We start from the raw sequence: 25,404 nt of genomic DNA, 5'->3' as shown, positions 1-25,404 counted from the left end.
GTTATAAATGGCTTTCATCACTGGCTCCCACGTTTCCTCCAATTTCTATTTTGTAGTGAGTAATGAAAGTGTATTATATGGAGTATATTTTTTTTTTGGGGGGGGGGCTAAACGTAGCTAAATAAAGTAAAAGTCGACAGAAATATAATAACTGGGGTAAAGTACAGATACTCCCAAGAAATACTTAAAACAGCACTATGTAACTTTCAGTATTTTGTATTTGCACTTTTACACCATTGTCGTAACACTTGGTTCGGTGTCCGAAAATCATTTATTTTACTGGACAAATATGAACCTTATCGCTGACGTTTCAACCACATTTCATAATCTCTGTTACAAAGGCAAATATAACGTACACCTCGGTAACAGCCCCCCTTGCATGGACCTCACAGCTTAGCAGAGCCGTGGGCTAAGCGCTCAGGCGCGGGGATCAGCCCCCTGCTACCGGTGTAGGTACCAGATGTGCTCGGCCTGGCAGATTGGCTCGCACACACGAGTCAGAGGGTGAAACAAACCCCGTGGCGCAATGAAAGGGAGGGCTGGCGCGCGCTGGCCGAGGTCAGGGTGCCGGACGCACCACTGGCCCATCTCATCCACGCCGTCGGGGGGCGGTGGAGTGGCTACTATAATATGAGCATTATTACCAGACATTTTGACTCGCAAGTCTATAATTTTTTTAACACACTTTTCCCACGGTTTCGTACCTGAACAGAAGTTACATTGTGCAAGAACAGGTGTTCGGGGGGAGACGTGGCATTCTCCATATTACAAGTCAGTGTACCATCAAAAATATTTTGAAGCTGTGATTTTAAGGTAAAAAAGAAAGTGACATAGTGTTGCTTTAAGTACAGTAACGCATTTTTACTTTACTTTGCTACATTACACCACTGTTGGCGGATGAGTCGCTGCTGTTGTTTTATTTTTGATTCAATGTTGCACACCAGAGTTAACAAAGCGTGAGATTGCTCTGAGGCCGCAACGTGTTCTCGGCTTGCAGTTTGCAGGCCCTTTGTGTGGAGGCTGCCCGGGATCCATTGAAACTCTCCGCTGCTGAGTGAGCCCAAGGGGCTCTCCCACAACACACAAACTCCAACTCCTATGCACAAAAGGCTGTAGCACTGCCAGCGTTTTTAGGGATAATCTACCTTCCTGGAGGTTTGGCAAAGCGACCCCCCCCCCCCACAGACCGCCCTCACCCCCACCCCCTCCACCTTATCAGCCCCGGTCTAGGCAGCGTGCTGCTTCCTTTCCTGCCAAACTTCTTCTCGCCAAACAGGAACACACACACACGAAGACATTCCTACTGCTGTAGGAAGTGCCGTCCTCACACACACACACACACACACACACACACACACACACACACACACACACACCTCCTTCAACAGGATCCTCTAGACACTTCCACATATCCCACCCGACCACCCCACCTGCTTCATAGGGGCTTCTTGACTGCTGGATAGTACACACACACACACACACGCACACACACACACACACACGCACGCACGCACGCACGCACGCACGAACGCACGCACGCATGCACGCACGAACGCACGCATGCACGCACGCACACACACACACACACACACACACACCCCACTGGTCGGAATGTGTGGTCATTTGTGTGTGTGTGTGTGTGTGTTAGCGATGGAGAGAGAGAGAGAGAAAGAAACAGAGGAAAGATTTCCACACAGGTGGAAAGTGAGAGCAAATGAAAGAAACGTGTGTGTGTGTGTGTGTGTACCCGCGTGCACGCCGGCACCTCTGACCGGGATTGGAAATTAATTTGGTGAAGCAATCTATCATCAGCTTATTCCACATCATTTATCTTTTCACGTCCCACTCTGACTCAACCCCCCCTAAAATTGAAACATGAATTCAAACTATATATATATATATATTTTAAATAGTCAGAATCAAACTGAAAACAGTTTATTATTGCGTAAGTGAGTAAAGCTACATGTTAATGTGTTTCCTCCATCGGCTTAGCTTTAACAACGTCCCCCCCATACTACCTGCCCCCCCCCTCCTTTTTTATGAGCGTCATTAAAGCGTCTGTTTAAACACAATAACACACGCAAATGTCAAGAGCGCTGAAGAGAGCACTTGGGGACGCCTCCATTCCTGCATTAGGGAAGAAGACGAACAACGATGTGGAAGGGATGCTCTCAGGAATCCTTGGGCTATACAAATATAAATATTCTAAAGCAGACACCGCACTCGTGTTGGGTCCTCCAAGAATGGGGGGGGGGGGGGTCAAGTGTCGAGTGGACCTAATCGCATTAACACACCAGACGCAACACGACTTCCCGGGTGTTTTTCATCAGAGAGAGCGAGCGCGTCTTGGAAGGCAAAAATAAGAACAAATAAATATGCTCCTGTGGGAAAGCTGTCGCAGCTGTCGTCACAGGGTCACAAGAGAAATTGCAGTGGCTCTGGAGGAGGCAGAGCGGGTCGTCTAGTAATCGAAAGGTTGCCAGTTGAATTCCCCGGCTCCTCCCGGTAGCGTGCTGAAGTGACATCTAACCCCCCCTCCCAAACGCTCCTGGCGAGTTTTGCATCTATGAATAAGTTGTGAGTCGCTTTGGACAACAAAAGTGTCCCATCAATGACTTGATGTAAAATTTCTCATTCACTTAAATTCATTTAGCAGATGCTTTTGTCCAAAGCGACTTACATGAAACAATCACAGCACACATCAACACTGACCTTAAAGCAACACTATGTAACTTTTTTACCTTAAAATAACAGCTTCAGAATCATTTTGATTGTACACTGACTTGTAATATGGAGACTGCCCCCCCCCCCCCCCCCCCCCCCCCACACACACACACACACACACACACACACCCTGTCCGCACCTTCTCTCCCCCCAGGGGGGCCGTGGACTGAGTGCTCACTGAAGGGCTGATGTCAGAGAGGGAGCAATCGGGGCGCAGAGCCGGGATTATTTAAAATGATATAGGCTGATGTACGCAAGGAGAGCTGTAACCTAGGTGTACATTATATTTGCGTTTGTAACAGACTGTTATTGACATGTGACCGATAAGTTTCAAATTAGTCCGGAAAAATGAATTATTTACGGACACTGGACTGAGTTTTAAGACAGTGGTGTAAAAGTGAAGTGGCACTCAGACCGTAGGGGCGCCAAATACAAAAAGTTATACAGTGCAGCTTTAAATGCATGATCTGTTTCTAAAGTTAACCACATACGAGTGCAAGATGCTTTAAGGAATCAGAATAAAAAGGGTTGTTAGGTTTTTTTCCATGTTAGTGCATTATGTCTAATAACAACTTAACAGCTGGTCAACATCAACAAGAATACTTGGTCATAGCTAAGCTAGAATTTGGTGTTCCTGAAAGAACAGGGTGTTCAGGTGTTACTTGAAGTTTGGGAGTGTCTCTTTAGAGCGTAACGAGCTCGGTAGCTTGCTCCACCACTGGGGCATCACGCCTGAGAAGAGTCTGGATTGAGAACTCATTTTGCGCAGTGCAGACACCATCAGCAGCCTCTCATTTTAAGACCTCAGAGAGCGGGTTGTGTTGTAGGGCCAATATTTCTAGCAGACTTGGATGGTATTAATGAGGAGCTGAACATTTATGCGGTGTTGAATGACTGGACCGGGATGATGAGGAGATCTGTCTTGGAGATGGCGTTTCTTCATCCAGACAGAGATGTCTGAGAGTCATGCCGAGATTCTCGCCGGGGTAGTGGTATCCCCTGGAGGAAGGGAGATGTGGAGCTGGGTGTCATCGGCATAGCAGCGGTAGGAGAAACCATGCGGCTGGATGACCTATCCCAGTGAGGAGGTGTACAGTGAGAAGAGAAGAGAGCAAAGCACAGATCTCTGTGGTACAGGGGTTTTTACCTGGTGAGATTTGCACACCTCTCACTTCCACGACACCCTATAGGATCTCCCTGAGAGGTAGGACTCAAACCATCGGTGTGCAGTCCCTGTAATACCAAGATCAGAAAGACTGGACAAGAGAGCATGGTGATTAACAGTGTCAAAGGCTGCGGATAAATCAAGTAAAATCAGAACAGATACTTCATGGGCAGCTCTTGATGCCCACAGAGTGTCCACAACCATCAACAGGGCAGTCTCAGTGGAGTGACCACATTTGAAGCCAGACTGGTTAGGATCCAACAGGTCATTCTGTGTGAGAATGAGATAAGTTTGTTTAAATACATGTTCACAAGTGTTGTGGATAGAAATGGCAGAAGAGAGATCGTTCTCTGGGATGGATGAGAGCAGCATGTCCAGTTCCACCACAAAGCTCCCCAGTTGACCTGGTGGACGATAGATAACGACAATGTACATTTAACAGGATCAGTAATAGTTATTCCATGATATTCAAATGAATCAATGCAGAGGGAGACGAGTGGAGTAGATTTCCACATCTGCAAGATTATCAAATCTGTCCCTCCTCCTTCTCCTCCTCCTCCTCCTCCTCACCCAGTTGAGCAAGGGGTGTGGGAGAAGGAGAAGTGGGTCAAGAGGGCAGCAGGGGTTCCTCTATTCTCTGTGCCCACAGAAATCCAAGTTTCTCTGGGCGCCAGAACTTGGGAGTGCAGAGTGGGTGGCAAACGGGGGAATGAAGTCGGCCTTGTTGACTGCAGACTGGCAGTACCAGAGTCGCATGGAGAAGGAGGTGGCATGCAGGTAGGCAGGCAGGCAGGGTGGCCAGTTCTCCTAGGAAAGGAATGAAGTGCGCTTGCGGTGAACAACAGGAACATACTGAAAGCACACGGTGTATTATGTTTGAATAACGTGTGAGGGGAAGATGACGTGTACTTGAGGCAGGGTGTCCTCACTCGGTGGACTCACGCAGGTAGGCTCGTGGGTTTGAGTCTTTACACAAGCCAGTCTTCAGGCGAGCAAGGCTGTCGCTTCAGTACAGCAGTGTCTACATATGTACTGTATACTACCCTTGATTTGTAACAGCAGGTACCGCCTACTCAATTATCACCACAACTGGCTGGGATTCAAGATTCAAGATTCAAGATTCAAGATTTTTTATTTGTCACATACATATACATACTTTCATACATATATGCAGTGAAATATAATGCAACGCACCCGGTGATAGCACACAATATGTCCTAGGAAAAAAATAAAAGTAAAAAATTCCTTTCTAATAGACCGGACTAACTGACTCCTAAAACGTAATACAGTAAGTTGAATACTTATAGAATAAGATAAAAATATATAGAATAAAATACAATAAAAATAAAATGAAATAAAATGGAATAGATAGAGGGAATATGCCTATGTATATACAGATATGTGCATTAAAGTGGCATGTGAATTAATTGGCCCTAATCAAATCAAATCAATGAAACTAATCAAACAATGGGTAAACAATCACGAAACCTAGTACTAACAGTTCTGTTAAAACAACAAGAATTTTGCTGTATCTACCCCTAAGCCAACTTACAACGAGATACTGATAGACAGGGAACAAGTTACAAACACTCACAGATTGTAGTGTGCTCCTCGTCAGATAGGATGCTTTGCCTGTCATAGAAGTCAGCCATTTGGCGGCCATTTTTATCGCCCCGCTTTTAGTGTGGGGGCGGGGTCGAGACTCTCGAAAAAGAGGGCGATTTGGGAAATTGTAGTTTTCCAAACTTTCTTTCTCTCTTCCCACCAGTTTTGACAGAGAGGCTTATCGATCCGGCAGCGGCCATGATTGAGGGTCATCTTGTGGAAGGGGGGGGGCAGCGGTGATTAATCATAAGTCATTTTTCTTCACCAGCCGCATGGATCAGTGCCAGAGCGAGGAGGCACCCTCATCTGCTACCTTCTTCTTCTTCTTCTTCTTCCCTCTCTCAATCTCATCCACCGCCCCCACCCCCACCCCCCTTGTTCCCGGCTCCAAAACAAATGTTTTCCTGACAAACAGAAAAAGGTGAAGAGAGAGGGAGGGAGAGAGAGAGAGAGAGAGAGAGAGAGAGCGAGAGAGAGAAATTATGGCCAAAATGGAGACGTTTTAGGGGCGAATGTCGGGTTTTTTTTGTTGGTGGGCGTATAGGCCTATTCAGTGAGCCATGGACACCCTGGGGAATTGTTGATTGCTCACTGTTATATCCTCAAAAGGAACCCTGCTCTCCATGGAATCCAATAAAGCATCAAATTAGATTCCATTTTGATGTTGCCACTTCTTTCACTTCTTGCATTGATTAGCATCCTGATAGAAATGGCCGTGAACATTTTCTTCATTTTCGCACCTGTTGGGGGACACTAGCCACTGTGGAGGTCTTGCATCTTCGGTCGTCAAGCCGTTCCCTGTTACCACGGTAATAAAAGCTCATACCACGATTCTAAATGTAGTATTTAGTTGCAGTTCTGCTGCAACTAAGCGAAAAAAAAAACCCCAAAGAAATACAATCAGACAATGGTCGCGTTGGCATTTGGGGTGAGCAAGGTCCCCCGTCGAGGGGCCAGAGATGGAGTTTCAAGACTATCCCAAGAGAGAAGCCCCCCCCCCCCCATCCTTTAGTCTATCCCTGACTACATTTCTACCACTTGTGTACCACCGTTATTCACCAGGCTTCACCAATTATTTGGTCTTCCCTTAAAAAAGGAAACAAGGAGCCTCATCAATCGAACCCTAAACAGACTCTATATGGAAGCCAGATTCATTACAGAACCAGCGAAAGACGGGCGCCTAATGTTGTTTTGACTGAATTGTACTTATCGGTACAGGGCCTCAAAGATGAGGCTCAATTAAAAAGCGGCACGGCAGCAAAGCCGTGGTGTGGGCGTGTGAGAGAAACCATTCTGCAAAAAAAAATTAAATGAAATAAAAGATCAACAACAGGATCGGGAGTGGTGGGGGAGAGCTCAGCACAAGGAGCCGACACAAGTCAAGCGCTGGTCCCCTCCCTCCCCTCCCCCTGGCGGAGGGACTCATCCTGAAAGGTGAGGAGGGAAGAAGAAGAGGAGGTGGAGGTGCACAATTTGTGCTTCACTGCATTCCACGTGTGGAGCAGCCCCTGGGAGACATGTATTAAAAAATTATATATATATACGTATGCAGTATATATAATTTTTGAGTCTGGTTACAGGTTTCGGTTAGGAAAGTGCCATTCACTCATGGTTTTTGCTGACGGATCACACGACCAAATTTTGTTTTTTAGTCCATCTGACATTAAGCACCTGACATTAAATATAAGCCTTTTAGGCTTATATATCATTGCTGGACATTTGGACCTTTTATTTTTGAGTCGTTTTTCTTTGTTTTTTCATCTTTTAATTTTAAGTTTCAAGTTTTTTCTGTTATTTTTAGGTTATATTTGTTGTTTATTACCATCCATCCATCCAATGGCTGTGGCTTGTCAAAGGCCGCAGAGGTTAGAGGTCATAATCAGGTAATGTTCAAAATGACAGCATGGTTGGTCTGGGAGCTTGAGAGCAGACACACACACACATAGAGCAGAGGTGCTACTAGGATATTATATTTGGGTGGGCATCTGGATTATTTGGGTGGGCAATGACAAAAAATGTTGCTGCTCCTGAAGAAAGTATGTACTGTAAAAAGGGGCGTAGTTTAATTTTGAGGGGGTGACTGACAAAGTCTCCCCGTTATGCAGGGGAGACTTTGTCTCATTCAATTCATCTACAACATCTTCAATACAAATACACCGTGTTCATCTGTTTTGTTTGGAGAAACTGAGCAATTTACGGGAATATTTAAACAGGACAGAAGGGCAAAATACGGGAGAATCCCGGGAAAAGCGAGAGGCTTGACAGGTATGTCATTTTTTTCACAGTTTGGGTAGATGATCCTTTGGGTGGGCAAGGCTTATCTCCGGGTGGGCAATGCCCACCTCAGCCCACTTGGACACGCCCCTGACACAGAGGGTTTGTTTTGCTGGCGATGAATGTGAGGATGGCGTCGCTGAGCTGTCGCAATTATTGGAATGTGTTGGGTAATGAGCGTCTTGGCCTTGCTATCGACAGAAATCCGCTCGCGTTAAATTATTGTTTGGCCCTGGCTACATCCCGCTATCAAGACGGTGTTTGTGAATTGTGATGTCCTATACATTTGATCAGCTTTCATTTAATGTCGGGGGCGGGACAGTTGGCTATTGCGTTATAGGTACAATGTCAGTGGAATGTGTGTGTGTGTGTGTGGCAGGGGGGGGGGGGGGTTCTCTCTCTGCGCCTGACTTCACACAATTAACCACCAGTTAATTTCATATTGAAGTTGAGGGCCGGTGGCCATTCCACATCTGGATACACAATCCATTTGGTCAGCGTTGCAGATTTCTTTGCATTTTCTGGTTATATGCCATACGCCATATGTGTGTATGTGTGTGTGCAAGATAATATTGAAGTGTCTGCTGGGTATTGTTATTTATACTCTGTGATCTATCTACCCATCTATCCATCTATCCATCTACCCATCTATCTATCTATCCATCTATCCATCTATCCATCTATCTGTTTTTCAACGCCATGGACCTAACAAGCTGAAAGATGAAACAATATACAGCTCATCCTTATCATGCGTTTTTCTCTTCTTTTTTTTTTGCCTTTCATTTTCTATTCTACTTTTTGGTTTTCTTCTTCCTTTTTATACAACGTAACTCGGGCCTCATGTGAAGTGTTTACAACTGTGTGTGTGTGTGTGTGTGTGTGTGTGTTGTGGGTGTACGAAACGTGCTCTAAAAGACAGGCTCGCCTTGCCTCGCATCCTGGCTTCTACCGTCCAGCCCTATTTCTGCGTTATTATCCATAATAACCCTCCGTGACGTCCTGCCTTGTCCCAAGATGAACTTCGCCTCAGACTGCGATGCGCTGCGAATGCAACACCTGGCCGCAAGCGGATCCCTCTGAGCAGCCCCCCCCCCCCATCCGCCGCCGCTGAGCCTTTTCTGTATTCCATACCTGTCAACAACAACAAAAAGAGGGTGGGAAAAAAAAAAAAAGGGGGGGGGGGGGGAGAGAGAGAGGAAAATAAAATAAAAAAAGATCGCGTCTCCCGGAGCCCGGCGCGCGGGGCGACGCCGCCGAACCCAGAGACTTTTAAACGGAGCCGCGCGCGGATTGGGCGCCCGGCGGTCACGTGGCGCCGTGCGGTCTCGAGCCAGCCCAGCCAGAGCCGAGCTCGAGCCTCCTCCCGTGCGCCACAGCGTTGGTCGAGCCGCGGCTTCAGTCCCGATCCGCAGACCCCGCTGCCGCCCGTTCCACATCGCCGGAGCTCCGCTTTTGCCCTTTCCCTCCCGAGGAGAATCCTGCACCATGGGCGACAAAAAGAGCCCTACAAGGTAAAGCCGCGGAGTGTCCCCGTCGACCCGCGGTCGGGCTTGACATTCGTCTCCCTTTTTCTCCGGCGTTTCTCCCTCTCTCCCCCTAGCTAGCAGAGCACAGGCACGATGGCGGCTTCTCGCCGCCTTCCAACCAGTCTCTTCCAGACAAAGGGATTTTTTTTCTGCGGGGTCCGCCTGCCGTTCCCCTGCGAGGCTCAGCCGACTAGGCAGGGGCTGTTTAGACGGGCCGACGTCGAGTAGACATTGCGGGGTGTTCGTTTTATTCGGCGGACATGCTAAAAAATTGCTAGCTGGAGCCACAGCCGAGCGAATCCCGACCAGTAAAGGTCTCTGAGACCTTTACTGGTCGGGATTCGAACCCGCGACCGTGACATCACGATCACACCTTTTTGTCATGCGGTTCATGCGCCGTGGATCGCGGGCGTTGTTATTGAGAATTGTGCAATTATTATTATTATTATTATTTTTTTCAACAAACTTGATTGTAGCCCACAATAAATTTTTTTTTTTTTTTTTTTTTTTCGATTTTGCTTTTCAAGGCCAAAAAGACAAGCCAAGCCGAGCGCCGACGACGGCTACTGGGACTGCAGCGTGTGCACCTTCAGGAACACCGCCGAGGCGTTCAAGTGCAGCATCTGCGATGTGAGGAAGGGCACATCCACAAGGTAACAGCAGCTCTCTTGTCTGATCGTATTTTTTCTCTTGCTCCCCTGGCTGGCTGGCTGCAGTGTTGCATCGCAATTTTTAAGAGGCATGACAACTTTGGATGATCGACCAATCTGGAAAAACAGGCTGGTCCATCAAAGTTGTGTCATGCCTCTTAAGAAAAATGTGCGAAAGTGGAAGGTGTGTGTGTGTGTGTGTGTGGTGGACTTGTTGATGGAGGATCTGGGAAACCAGATCTTGCAACGTGAATCTCGCACGGTTTCTAGTCACACAAAACCCGCCTTCAGATTTTGCCTGATTGTGGAGGCAGTTATCCACCTGCTCATCTGCCGTTGGGCGGGGTGGGGTTTATTGCTCGAGGACCCCTCGACATGCTACCAGGCTCAATCCTGGGATTGAACTGGCAACCCCCCCCGCCCCCCCCACAACCTGCTCTATTGACGTCCCATTACATCCCTGATTGCCCTTGTCCGTCTCTCCTCAGGATCCAAAGCCCACGTTACAGTGTTTTTATTCATTGGATAGTTCCTCACTAGCCAGAGGTGGAGGAATGGGATGGGGACGGGAACGGCAGAGCTACCATGCCTCATGATGTGCTGTGCAGCTTCAGTGCAGCAACAGGGCACAGAAAGGACTACTTCGCTGTTATTTTAATTAATTTTTTTAAAGATATGTACACCATATGAGTTCATCTGCGAATGTTACGCCTACCTGTCGGATTGCGGAGATGCTTGTCAAAGGGTTGATGAGTCAACCTTGACAGGTGAGCTGGTGGGTTGACTGCAATGTGGGGAGTATTGGGAAGAGTTTGAATAACCAGTTCAAATGATAATTGTTTTTTTTTTTTTTGGTTTTTTTTAGATTTATGACAGTGACTCTAGTTGGGTCCAGGTAATTTTGACCCAATGTGCATGATTAAGTGAGCTCAAAAAGTAGGCCACCGGCAGAAGTTTATCAGCATGCAGACATCTTACAGAAAACAATCCGTTCTCCGGATTTAAGTCATTTCATTTCCTAAGTTTGTCGTCAGATATGTCTTTCAAATAAACAGGGCCAATCTTCCCATCAACACGTCCCATGACAGAGTCAGAAAGTTCATTTTTGTGATGTCAGCGGAGGGCTGGGTCTTATGGGAAATCGAGATCACATCTCGGTCGGGCTGGGTGACAACATGACGGGATTCCCTCTTGGGTTCCCGGTGTGCGCCACTACCTCCCACCTGTGGCGGCCAATGATTTTTTTTTTTTCTTTTATGTATTTATTTGCGATAAGCTGTCTTGTCGCACGGTGTGAGTCCCGCACACGCTTCTCATCAGCTGCGCAGCGCTATCGGAGAGACAGATGAGTCATTTGTGGACGCATTTGACAGCTCCCCCGTGCGGTAACCTTTCGAGCTGTGGTTTTACAATGAGTGGCTCGGCTGACACCCCTTGCGCACCGCAGACGGGGGAAAGCACTCCCGACATGAGTTTACTGAGAATGCAAAAAAAGAAAAAGATTTGTGTGGCTCCCCCTCCCCCACGTCATTTTCCTTCTCCCGTAGCAGCATGTAGCTTAAGCCCATAGCTGATGATGCAGGCTGAGCACGCTGCAGGAAGCGGGGAGAGAGGCACGTCGTAGACCCTCCTACCACTGTGCTCTGGCCACGACCCAGAAGGCCTCTTGTTTGGTAAATAGGAAGTACATGACATCACTGACGCGATTGTCGCACAGCCACCCCCACCCCCCCGGTTTGATCTAAATAGTTTAACCTTTGATTGATGAAACTCTTGGCTGTTGTAGTGCTGCCTGTTATTCTAATGAGAGCTAATTAGCCAAGAACTCCCCCCTCCTCGTTTGATGTGATCCAGCTGAGCATAGGACAAGAGCAGCATGCGTTCAGCCAAATGATCCACACTTAGGAGTGTGTGTGTGTGCGTGTGTGTGTGTGTTCCTTTTATCTGCGGTTGTTACTCGAACTGGCCTTTGTAAGCGCATTACAAACACCCCTCAGTAATTACTGGAATTCCTCACTGGTGATAGCAATCAAAAAAAAACAAAAGGAGAAACTCTTAGCTTGACTTTGTACTTTGATTCGTGCAGCCTCGCTTCTGTTGTGTTTGCTTTAAGGTGGTTGTGCTCGAGTATTGATTCCCGCATCGTTGTAGTCTATAAGATTTGGCACTCTGTGCGATGGTTGAATTAAGTCTTGTTCGGTTCTCAAATTCACAGGAGAAGCAAAATGAGATATATATATATATATATATTTTTTTTTTTTTTTTTTTTTCTTTTTTGCAAAATTGAAGATGTAAACTTTGATTCACTGAAACCATGAACTAAATCGCTATCGGCAAACTGTTTGTTTAAAAATGCTTCTAAAAAAGGTACTTTGATTCGGCTCGGTAGTCACCCTCACTTTATGTTGTTGTAGCTCAGTAGCAGACTGCCAAATATTGCAATAATCCATGAATGGTGCCGTCACGCAATTTAAGTTATCCTTATCAAACACGTTGATGTTTAGCGACTAAACACAAACGCTTTTCATAAACAAATTTAAAGAAATTGTAAAGAAAAGGATGTGTCAAGCTCTGTGTGCCGTGATTGGTCCGTGAGTAATTTCCCCAAGTTCCTCCATATTTGTTTACATTCACACCCATGTGCAGATAACGTAAAGCACTGTGACTCCAAATGATGTAAGATATTACCCTAAAGCAGTTCTGTCGCTGATTTGCCAAATATTGATAGAAACCGTGTAAAAAATATATATATGATAGTAATTGTCTTACATTGTCATATCGCACAGCCCTGGTGAAGTATGAGGAACCAGTTGTCTCTGCCTGTTCACACGGTTGGCACTTCAACTACCAAACGGAGCATTACCATGGTGATATCCTTAAGGCGTCTGCTGGCTTGACCTGTATTCTTTACCAAACTGTCAAAGGTTTCCATGCCTACGGTGGGCCTAGAAGGTGTGTGAACCTTCTGGAACCTTCAGAATTTCTGCATACGTTTGACCTAAAATTTGATCAGATGTTCATCCAAGTCCCACAAATTGATTTACTTTTTCGACATTCTATGTAAAATTTCTGGAAAATCTCAGGAAAAGATTAACAAACCTTCCAGCCACACTGTAGTAACAACAGTGCACAGTTTAGTGGGTCAAGTCTTTACATTTACAAGTTCTGCATGAATAATGCTGGTCAGAAAAAGAGATAAACCCCTAGTTATAGGTTAACCAGGCGGTATACTACAAACAACAAAAAGACCTTGGGGATGAATAGGGCGATGGCCATGTCCTCCAACACCGCTGCAACATACAAAGTGTACAGAGGGAATGACCCGGGAAAAAGGAAGTTGAACCCTGCAACTGTTGAAATGCGACACAACCAGCCGTGTGATATTTGGACCACTTGCAGACGGGGGGAGGGGTTGTCTGTGAACCGACCAACCGTTCGCTGCTTCTAGACAAGTCGTTCTCGCAAAGCTGCATTTCATCGTGAGTATACAGCCGCCTTTTGGACAGAATGCGCCCACTAAGGGTGGTGGGTAAGGTGGCTAATTCTGGGTCACGTCGCTCTGCTTTACGTTCGGGTGGGGGGAGTTTAAGACTTGTGTGTTAACAGGAGCATAATGCCGGCTACTGAATCAGCATGCACGGAGAGGCCCTGCTTTTCCCCAGCTGAGCGCAGGCTCACAAACCTGATGACCCACTCCAGGCTCTGTGATGTAACGCGATACCCAAGTAGGCTAAATCCAGCCTCTGCCACTCTTAACTCTTAAACAAGAGAGCCCTATCCGTTTTGTACCTGACCTCTAATCTACAAGTCCAAGTAGCACCAAGTGCTCTGCCTCTTTTGTTGCTCTGTGCCCATGTTGCGTAGTAATTGGAGCAGGGTTTGTACTGGGCACACGCACGCACACACACACACACACACACACACACACACACACATATATACACACGCACACGCGCGCGCACACACACACACACACACACACACACACACACACACACACACACACACTGAGACGCAAGCTGCATGCTATCATATTCAAATGTTTCTGGCACCTGAACCCGATCGCTGTGTGAATGTGACACTGTGTCGGCGCACAGCCGTCTGCGGCGCGGTCGTGTTTTTGGTATTCACCTCAAGTTGTCCCCCGGGCCCAGGGAGATACCATTAGAAGCCCTCTAAAGTTGATTGATGGCAAGGATCACAGGAAGTCTTGAGGTACCGCCTTTCTTGACTGCCGAGCCGTTATCTGTTTTTCTCTGTGAACTGTTGTCGACCATTTCAACAAGCGTCCACCCACTCCATCTGAAAGAGATCAAATAGAAGGCGTCTCAAGTTGGCATGTTGTTAACTTTAAAGTTTCAATAGGTTAATTCGACAGAGAATGGGGTTTAATTATGGGATGGTTCAATATCTCCAGACATCAGACAGGTGATGGGTGCAGTGACACACTTTGGATTCAACAGTAAAATTTGCTGATGGACAATGTCACGATATCTGGGTGGAGATTTAAGAATATCAAATGAATACAAATATTTTGAAGTGGCAATCCGGAAGATCAACTGTGTTGGGTGGATTACACTAAAAGTTCCAGAGTTCCATTAGAAACTGCTATGTTTCTGTGTTGACCCTAGTCTTTCCTCCAAGACAGTTAAATGATTTAAAAAAAGTGTGATTTGTTTGTTTTTATGGGTAACTTGTGGTGGTGGGGATATTGGTTCATGCGAGGGGGCTGTTCCTTTCGGTGAATGTTCATCCATATCAACAGTTTACTGACCACAACTCCCAATCTTTGCATTCTTGCTGGGAAATGCAGACCCCATCACCAAAAATGGAACAGTATATATAGGAGCAGTATTATTTTCAATTCCTGCTTGTATCCTGTGCAATCCAATCTCTGTTCAATTATCAAAATTACAGCACAATTTATATTTTTTCTTATAATCCTACAGATCATGTGTGTATTACTATCATGTTTACTATTACCCTGTGAGATTATCCATCATGATCATATCGGTATAAGTGAAAGGTGTATATAATTTTTATTAAACTTTTTATTTATCACTTAATCACCCTTTTTCTCTACTTTTGACTCTTGAGCTACTGTAACAAGTGAATTTCCCCGGTGTGGGATTAATAAAGTTTATCTTATCTTAAACATAAGGCAATATATTGTTCAGGTGCTGAATCCAAATGAAACAACTCTTATTTTCAGTGTAATTTCCACTCATGGAATCCTATCCCTGCGCTGTTCTTGAGAGGAATAATCACGTTAACAACGCCTCTCACTTGGAGTGGATTTATGTATTATTTGAAGCAGCTCTCTAAATAAACAAGCCTGTTCCTCATCTCTCGTCTTAATACAAATAAGGGGCTTAATTGTGTTCAATGCAAAGGTCAACTGCATTTATTTGTGCAAGTTAACAATAGTGTAGGTGAGCCATAACTTCACTGATATGACTCAACTTTATTTTCAAATTTTTGAAAAACACATTAGGTCTTGTTTCCCCTTGAATTTGTATTTAGTTCAGACCTGATGTGGCAAACAGACAAAAACCCCTAAAGGTTTCACGATTAAGCAGAACTTGACCAAAACGATGTTCAAGAACAAAATGGCACTGCGTTCGAGTCCCCAGAGAGAATGGTTCAGCAATCAGCCACAGCCAAGAGCTTAATTTTCTCTTCTGATTTTATGACAATGGTGTGGATGTATTCGCTGGTGGTAATTTTTGTAAAGTTATTCTTTTGTTTGTTGTATTTGTTTGTAACACGGAAACTGTAATTGTGAACAGTGATGGTTTATCAGGCTGTCCGCAATTTCAATTTCCATGTAACCCTAGCTAGATAGAAGTGTTAAGCAACTAGTATTTGTTTCATCCTTGTTTGAGTTTGATTCAGTTTGGGGGGGGGGGGGGATGTTGCATATAAGGAATAGTAAAATGCTATTTTATGGACTGCAAGTTTATAATCTCTTAATTTCTACCATTGTTGCATATTAGTGCAAATGCCTTGGTTGCTTTACTATAGTTAGGCCAATCTCTTTTGTTCAGGTTAACATCAAGGTGTTTGGAAATGGCATGGTGCAGGGGATCCAACGCTCATGTTTTTTGTTTTTCTTTGTTTTGTTTTTTTTTTCCCTCAGAAAGAATACTCAGTGGTTGCTGTTATTTTTGGCATAGGAAAGGAATTTATCGGACCTGGCGGGGGTTCTTGTTGGCGGCCCTCCAAGCCTGTACAATTATATGGGGAAACCCTGTAAGGAATACATGAAGCAAATAAATAATGTGTTATCGCCACGGATTTACATGGTGGTGGACGGATGGACTGTAAAGATTATGCAGGGTGGCAACTAGGGAGTGGGTACTTTTGAAATATCTGTTTTGTTTATTATTGTGATCTGTCTGATAATGCTGGACGATATAACGATAATTATCGCATTTTTCATGTCTTCTGCAAAGTTGTTCATTCATAGAGGCATTAGGCAAGTGGCAACGAAAAGCCAATCAATTCACCTCTATCCAATTACGTTTGTTGTTATGGAAAGAAGCCCCGCCCGCTCCTTCGTGGGTCGATTGCACTTGTAAACACGCCGGCAGCGGCGACAGAGCGGCAGCGTCCAAAATGAGCAGCTAACGAAAAGAGAAAGATGATGTGTTATTGACCAATGAGGGCCACATACATTCATACCTTGGCATTTTTTGGGGATATTTAAGTTCCGAACCAAAGCAGATGGTAAATATCCCTTGTGTAAAATATGTTGACGAGAAGTGCCGACGAAGCGGGCAGCACCACCACAAACGTAATTCTTTATTTTGATTTAGGTCTACTTGCCATATTTGTGTGTTTTGTTTTTATTACGAGTGCTGTGCAATGTTCATTATATAAAAATAATTTAGTTTAGCATTTTAATTTCAGATTATTTCCCCCTATTTTTTTTAATACTTATTTTGTTTAAAAAAAAGAGGATGCTAAATGCGGCTAAGTTTTGTTATAACTTTTTTATTTACAATACAGATTTTAAGACTAGTGTTCATTTTTGACAATTTATTCCACCAATAAATGTGTTTTTTAAAATGAATCATGGCATACAACAGCCTTCTTTATTTAAAAAAAAAAACAGTTAAGAGAAATTGTGGTTTATATATACATTGTGATAAATATAATTATCGAATGGTATGAAATATTTTATCGTGATTTTTGGCCATATAACCTAGCACTAGTCTGTGATTATTGTAGGAGCAATGGAGAAAACGTAGAGGCTGCACAATTTCTGTAATATAATTAGTGCGTATCAGTGTTTTCATGTGTTTCTGTGCCTCTGCATTTCTGTCTGTTAAAATGATGGAATCAAGTCGTTACAATCCATGGATTCCGCCGCTGCTGTCACATTAAGGCAAATTGTCGAGGATAATGGAATTACATAAGAGGGACATGCTGGCGCAGTCCATTTGTATCTGCGCTTCCTTTATACACACACACACACGCGCACACACACACACTCAGACATACACATGCAGCAGCCCCTGCTCAAAGAGAACTGCTTTTGCTTATCCAGCATTATCAGCAGCTGCACTAAAACCCTAAACACGAGCGGCTATCCCTAATCTTCATGTGTTAATTGACGGATTTAAAAGTTCTTAATTACTTCATGGGATTTCGCAGAATGTGAGTGATTAAATACAATGGCTAATTTGGCAATCTGACAAAGCTGGAAGAAATGTCGAGAGAGGGAGAGAGAGAGGGAGAGAGCTCTGTTAAATCGGTGGGTCCTCCCACCCCAGGATGGAGACGTCAAGCGAGAGCGAGTGTGACTGAGTGAGAGTGACCGTGAGCATGTCTAAAGGTACAGAATAGCTGAAGGGCAGGCTGGGAGGAGGACAAGGAGAGGTAAGGTGACGAGGGAGGGAGGGAGGGAGGACGGGGGGGGGGGGGGGGGGGGGGGGGGGTTGAGTGACTTGTCAGGTATGGAGTCTTAGCCAGCTGAAAAGTAAGGGAGAGGGTAAGGCAGGACAAGTAGAGATGGAGCAGACGTGTGTGTGTGTGTGTGTGTGTGTGTGTGTGTGTGTGTGTGTGTGTGTGTGTGTGTGTGTGTGTGTGTGTGTGTGTGTGTGTGTGTGTGTGTGTGTGTGTGTGTGTGTGTGTGTGTGTGTGTGTGTGTGTGTGTGTGTGTGTGTGTGTGTGGAGGGATATGATCAGTCAGTCAGGAGTCTCCGAGGTAGAACACAGTACATTATTACCCAGGAAAGGAGAGGAAGCCATGCCGCATGGCCTGTAGTATTGCAACTTTAGATTTGAAATTTACAAGAAAAGGGTATTTTTTTTTAACTCTGAAAGGTGTAAAAATGTGTTTTTTGTATCAAATTTCACATGTTTAAAATATCGTATGGCATCCCCAGATTATGTTAACTCTCAGCAAGTATGTTATAATCTGTGGGACTCTTTCCTCTGTGATGACAAAGGCTTACACACTCTATTAGCTCAGTCTATCCCTAAATATGAATCAGAAGATTTCATTGCCAAGCAGAGCTCTGAACTGTCTTGAACGAAGAAGCCCGCTTTCTTAACCTAAAAGAATGGCAAACAAAGGAAGGGCTAAAACTAGAATCGGCGTCGGACTCTGACTGTTTTACAAGATGGAGAGCTCTCAGAGAGGCAAAGTTCCTCAAGGTCGCCAGCCTCTCCTTCCCTGCGACATGGAAAATTGTGCAGCACTTTATTTCAAGAAACCTCAGCATATTCTCTCTCTCAGTAGTAACTTTGAATGTTTGAACATTGAAATTTTCTGACAAACCAAATCCCCTATTGATTCAGGCTTTGTAACTGTAATGACAAAAAACATGCAGAAATGGAAAATCCTCATATTCAGATTTTGACTAATAACTGCTGCAACTTACTAATTTCTCTGATTGTGTCACTGGTTGTGAGTTTTTATTTTTATTATAGGTTTACTCTTGTTTGTGTTTATTGTAGTTTGGTATGTGTCATTGTTACTTTTGTTCCATTCGATTTGTCTAGTCTACATGAAAGCCTGCTGTAATTGCAACCCCCCCACCCCCACCTTCTCCCATGTCCGAGGTGTTTGAGTACTTGAGGTAATTTAAAACGGTTTCTGTTTACAACGGCGGTGGGAGGTAGTTGGCGGCAGGCCGATGTACGACCAGCTGTCAAGTGGCATGATGCTGGCCAGGCGATCTCCCCAAAGGGTCAGCCAGGGATTTCACAGGCACACTGTGTGGTACTCTTGCGTTTGGCCTCCCGACAGGACACTAGTTTCGGTGCTGGTGTAGAAGTCGAGATGAGCGTTTGTCGCGGATTCTCGGGCTCTCGTCAGATCTCCCAAGTGCTTAGATGAAGTACGTCGATATGACAACTGTACATCACCCCCATTTGCCCCCCTCTACCCCCCCTCACTCTTGTGCCGTCTGGTCTGATCGCAAACTGTTTGTGCTCTGGGGACCCCCGCTACGCCTAATAACTGTGTGTGTGTGTGGTGTTTGTGTGTGTGTGTGTGGGTGGGGGTGTTGGTTGTCCCTAGAGTCATCAGGAGTGGAAAGCTGGGACCGCTGCCTTAAGTCCGCAAAGTCCCATGTCTGTGGGGGAATCGCCAGGGGGATGAATGTTTAATACCTCCTCCCGGCACCGACAACAAATGGAGCGGCGCTGTCGCCCCCAGGCTGCTCCTCAGGTAGCTCTCCTCGGGCTACCTCAACCTCCGGACGTCTAGAGGTGACAACAGGCTCCCACACCGCCCCGACATGCGTCAGATCCACAATTCGCTGGTGGGGGAAATCGGTGTCCCCATCCCCCATCCCCCGCCAGTTTAACACATGGACTCTGGCTGCTCTCCGCTCTGTCACTTTCCATGCTGAAAGGGGAAAATGGGAAGGGAGGCAGGGAGGGGGGGTGGGTTCCTGCATAATGATCAAGGTGCAGAGCGGGATGTTGACACAGCTGAGCGCTCGTCAATGTTGCGTCGCCGCTAACACGGTGTAGGGAGGCGTGCGATCAAACCGATTGCCCTCTGGCTGCAGCGGCAGCCTGGCTGATCTGGGAAGCGCTCGGGGCTGCGGCTTCCGCGGGCGGAAACAAGGTCATTAAACACGAGAAGTGAAGCCGTGTTGCAGACGCGTCCCTAAGAAAGCAGTTCTCACACTTTAAACGTGCTTTACCGCACACCTGATTACTGTTACAAAGTGTAACAGCGAGTCTGTGGGCGGGTGGGGGATGAAGTGTGCTCGCCATACTGACCACAACGAAGGAACTTATCTGTTGCTCTCTCGCTCTCTCTCTCTCTCTCTCTTCAGCTTGCTGCCTATTTACCGGTTGACTGATTTGTCTCTGTTTTTTTGCTATGTTTTTTTGGTTCCTTCGTGATCAAGTTGCTGCTGTGACATGACTTACTGCAAATAAGGGAATCTTAAAAGTCAAAGTCTCTCTCTCTCTCTCTCTCTCTCTCTCTCTCTCTCTCTCTCTCTCTCTCTCTCTCTCTCTTCAGCTGTCTGCCGCTGCATTAACTCAGCTTGGCAGGAAATAATTGCTTGTCCTCCACACAGCACTTCAAATAAAAGAGCTGTGTTAATGAGGGCTTTCCTGCATCTCTCTCTCATTCTCTCTCTCTCTCTCTCTCTCTCTCTCTCTCTCTCTCTCTCTCTCTCTCTCTCTCTCTCTCTCTCTCTCTCTCTCTGAAGTGTTAGGTCTCTTTGTTTCTCGTTTCTAGAAAGAGCCCCCTTTACAAATGGGCAGCGCCAAGCTTTTGGCTCTGCGCTTCTAGTTTTGGCTCTGTGACTACTAGCGGTAGTTTCCGCTGACTTACAGCTCAGTCTCCCACCCAGGGACGACTCCGGGTGGGTGTGTCCATCTATATGCGGCTGTCAGTCGGCCTGAATTAGGAGCGTTTAGGCGTGATGATAGCTATTTCATGGCGTCCGACGGAGGGAGCCTCCACGCACTCCCCCTGCAACTCTGGAATTTAGGGGGCGGGCACAGGAGGCGCTGACAATCATGGCCCGTTGTAGTGTGAATGGGGAGGTAATACGCTGTTAGCCCTCACAGCGGGGCGCGGGTCAACAGCAGGCTGTGAGGCTGATGCACGCCAGAAACATTTCGCTAGGAATTTACTGCCAGAATGTTGTGGCGTTTTCGGTGGTGGATGCTGAAGTTGCTTCCTCATTCTTCTCACTGTGTCAGCTGCTCTGCCTGTTCTGGTTTGCATCGTGCTGTGCGTGTTGGCATGCCTCAACCTACCTTGATATGTACCGGTTCAAGAACTTCTTTGAGGTAAAAAGCTGCAATTTGGATGCAATTTTTTATGAAGAATCTTGCATTAATAGTCTCTGAATTACTAATGAATAATCAATAGCCATTAAGATTGATGGTGACTGGATAACTCGACAATAATTGCCTGATCATGTGTTTGTCTCGCACAGTGAAGGAATTTGAGCCAAGAATAGTAGATGTATTGATTTCCAAATGAACACCATGACTAATAACTTGCATTTGTCCAAACTCTAAGGCTTAATTAGCGAACAGCTTAGTGAATTAATGGAAACAATTCATGACAGAACGTGACAACTTACTTTGAACTTCATTCGCTGCTAAAAAAATGCAAATGCAAACTGACCTCATTGGCATTTTTTCCTCTAAAAGGAAACAATTGAATATTTGTGCTGCGGAAATGCACTTTCTTTCTGCCAAGTCTAGAAGAGTGTCTATGAAGGACTTACTTTTTAAGGTTTAAAGTACACTCACTCTGGTTCCCTGGAGTCAAGTTCCCTCAGCTTGACTCATTCTATTAATTATCAAGGGAGATCAGGAAAACATGCAATTTATCAGATTTGCAAGTGGTGTGTTATCTGGTCTACGTTTGCATGATTTAAATGGGACCTATTATGCTTTTCATGTTTTCTGTCACATATATATAATGTTACAATGTTGGATGTTCATATAAGATGTGGCCAGAATGTCAAATAATGAGGTAAACTAATGACAAAGTAATCGCTGTGAAAAAATGCTAGCTTTTGACCGGTCCCAGAGTCCTGGTGAGACGCAGTGCGGTGTCTGTCTCCCACATACCTGGAGCACGGCAACGAAAGTCGGAACAAACTAGGCCTTGGGCAAAGTGATGTAATTAGGCCTTGCAGATATAATATGAGCGAAGATTCAGCAACTGGATTGCTGAATTCTCGCCTCAAATTTGTTCAGAAACAGATTTTGATGGACTGATAAGGTGAAATCAGTGGAAGTTACGAAGTAGATACAACGAAAGCCGGAAGCCACGCTCAAACCCCATTGGTTTACAGAACTTGTGGCCTCAGGTGTGTAAAAAACAAAAAACAAAAAAAAAAGCATAATAAGTTCACTTTAAGCTCAAACTCAACTTTATGCTAATTAATACATCCAGTGTAACGCATCTGGCTCACAAAATTCAATACTGGTGGTTTGGTTTTAAGATTCAGCAATTGCCTATTTCTTGTTTCAAACATCCTTCAGTGAACTATTTAGATGGAATAAGAAACCAAGGACCGCCTGACCTTGCACTGTGTCAATCCAATCCGCTGCCAGTAGTGATTCTGTGAACACAACTTATCGTTGCACATATTGTGATGGAGGAAAATAAACTGTCCATCTAAGTTGGGGTCTTTGGCGTGTCCCGGTGTGTCCTCGCCACTCAGTGAGAAAGTCATGTTGATTACAGGCATTCTTGTCATGAACATAACATCACAGTTGCTCTTGGTGAACTGTGAGTCATGAGGAGCTTAAGGAGACTGTCAATGATGCAACAAAGAAACTTTTGTGACATCCACGCCAGGGCTGATCAATTTGGGAAAATAATCTCATTGCAATTTTTACTTTATTTTTATTTATTTTATTTTTATAGACCAAAAATGCGATGTAGTATGGGACTTTTTAAGTTTCTTATCTTCTGTATTATTCACGAAACACAAATAATAAGTCATTCTATAGTATGACCAACACACCATTGGATACAGTCAACATATAAACGGATGTTTCCTTAAGGCCTACGTGTTATGATGAAATTAGATTATTTGATGCATGAATTGAGAGAAGTAAGATATCTTTTATGTATCTATTGAATTATAAAAAGAAAAACCTTCATTCACAGTAGAATATTGACTGATTGATTTAACTTCAAGTGTTGTTTGAATATGAAAATAAACATTCAAAAAATATGCAGTGTTTCAGCAGAAATGTATTATTTTTATCAGGGCCGGCAGAAGAGCGGGCCCTCGACAGCCCTATTGATTAGATTGTGGAACATGAAAATAAAAAAAAACAGGAAGGTTTTTATTTTTTTTATTTCAGCCTTTGCAGTTTGAATATTGCGTTCTATTAATAATTGCAATAATTGCAATGTTTGAATTCGATATCCATATCTACGGATAGGCTTTCCTGCGCTGGCTCTGTACGCTGGCGTTTGACGTAATGAGGCATTATGTTTTGTTTTGTTCATGTTGTCCCTCAACATATACCCCTTGTTCCAAATGATTATGCAAATTATATTTTTCTCTAATTTTCCTAAATAGTCGATGCAAATGACAGTCAGTATAATTTTCAAGTCATCAACCATTAGGGTAGTGAAACCACTAATATTGTCTAGCCTCCCCGCTCACATGCCCATAGTAGGTGCTTTCGTGGTGGACGCGTGGGCACTTTGACTGGTCTGTGGCTACTCGGCCCCATACGCAGCAAGCTGTCATGCACTGTATGTTCTGACACCTTTCCATCATAGCAGCATTAACTTTTTTAGTAGCAGGAGCAGTACTTCTCCCCATGTGAACCATGCGCATCAATGAGCCTTGGGCATCCATGACCCTGTCGCCGGTTCACAGGTTGTCCTTCCTTGAACCACTTTTGGGAGGTACTAACTACTGTATACGGGGAACAACCCAGAAGACCTGCCGTTTTTGAGATGCTTTGACCCAGTCGTCTAGCCATCACAATTTGGTCCTTGTCAAAGTCATAACAAGATGATCAATGTTATTCACTTCACTCGTCATTGGTTTCAATGTTGTGGCTGATCGGTGTATACCCCCTTTTTTTGAAGAATGAGAAATATTGTCGCGTCACATTATATACCTTGTTACAAATTATTATGCAAATGATATTTTTCTCTGATTTTCCTAAGTAGTCGATGCAAATGAGTCAGTATAATTTTCACGTCATCAACCGTTAGGGTATAATTCAAATGTTATTGAACAAACCTCCCAATGATAACAGTATGTTTTACAAAAATAAAAAACTCATAATGCACTGTTCCAAATTATTACACACAACAGAGTTTCAAAGCAAATGGTCATTTGTTGAATGTGCAGCATTAGGAGGTGATATTTACTGAAATCAAAAGCTATTTCAATCAAAAACATCTTAACAGGCCAAGTTACATGTTAACACAGAACCCCCTCTTTGATATCACCTTCACAGTTCTTGCATCCATTGAACTTGTGAGTTTTTGGAGAGTTTCTGCTTGAATTTCTTTGCAGGATGTCAGTATAGCCTCCCAGAGCTGCTGTTTTGATGCAAACTGCCTCCCACCCTCATAGATCTTTTGCTTGAAGATGCTCCAAAGGTTCTCAAGAGGGTTGAGGTCAGGGGAGGATGGGGGCCACACCATGAGTTTCTCTCCTTTTATGCCCATAGCAGCCATTGAAACAGAGGTATTCTTTGCAGCATGAGATGGTGCATTGTCATGCATGAAGATGATTTTGCTACGGAAGGCACGGTTCTTCTATTTGTACCATTGAAGAAAGTGGTCAGTCAGAAACTCCATTTACTTTGCCAAGGTCATTTTCACACCTTCAGGGACCCTAAAGCAGCCTACCAGCTCTCTCCCCATGATTCCGGCCCAAAACATGACTCCGCGACCTCCTTGCTGACGTCGCAGCCCTGTTGGGACATGGTGGCCATCCACCATCCATCCACTACTCCATCCATCTGGACCATCCAGGGTTGCACGGCACTCATCAGTAAACAAGACTGTTTGAAAATGAGTGTTCATGTATTTCTGTGCCCACTGCAGCCATTTCTGCTTGTGAACATTGGTTAGGGGAGGCCCAATAGTAGGTTTATGCACAACTGCAAGCCTCTGGAGGATCCTATACCTTGAGGTTCGTGGGACTCCAGAGGCACCAGCAGCTTCAAATACCTGTTTGCTGCTTTGTAATGGCATTTTAGCAGCTGCTGTCTTAATCTGATGAATTTGTCCGGCACAAACCTTCCTCATGATGCCTTTATCTGCACGAACCCGTCTGTGCTCTGAATCAGCCACAAATCTCTTCACAGTACAATGATTACGCTTAAGTTTTCGTGAAATATCTAATGTTTTCATTCCTTGTCCAAGGCATTGCACTATTTGAGGCTTTCCGGCAGCAGAGAGTTCCTTTTTCTTTCCCATATTGCTTGAAACCTGTGGCCTGCTTAATAACATGGAATGTCCTTCTTAAG

The 25,404-nt window shown here is 44.9% G+C and overlaps 1 protein-coding gene across 1 annotated transcript in view; it reads left to right on the top strand.

Annotated features, from left to right (window-relative positions):
- Nucleotides 1-9,254: 9,254 nt before the first annotated feature.
- The window catches only part of rybpb (RING1 and YY1 binding protein b), a gene marked incomplete at both ends in the record, with an annotated part of 29,857 nt that continues 13,707 nt past the window's right edge, over nucleotides 9,255-25,404 (top strand). Inside the window, 2 exons of the mRNA XM_080001560.1 lie at nucleotides 9,255-9,280; nucleotides 9,823-9,948. Of these exons, the coding sequence (XP_079857686.1) occupies nucleotides 9,255-9,280; nucleotides 9,823-9,948 (152 nt within the window). The remainder of the gene's footprint in view (nucleotides 9,281-9,822; nucleotides 9,949-25,404) is intronic.

The sequence above is a fragment of the Zeus faber genome (assembly GCF_960531495.2).
Source record: "Zeus faber genome assembly, chromosome: 5".
Lineage (NCBI taxonomy): Eukaryota > Metazoa > Chordata > Actinopteri > Zeiformes > Zeidae > Zeus > Zeus faber.
The sequence above is the reverse complement of the archived record's forward strand: the minus strand, read 5'-3'. Positions and strand labels throughout refer to the sequence as shown.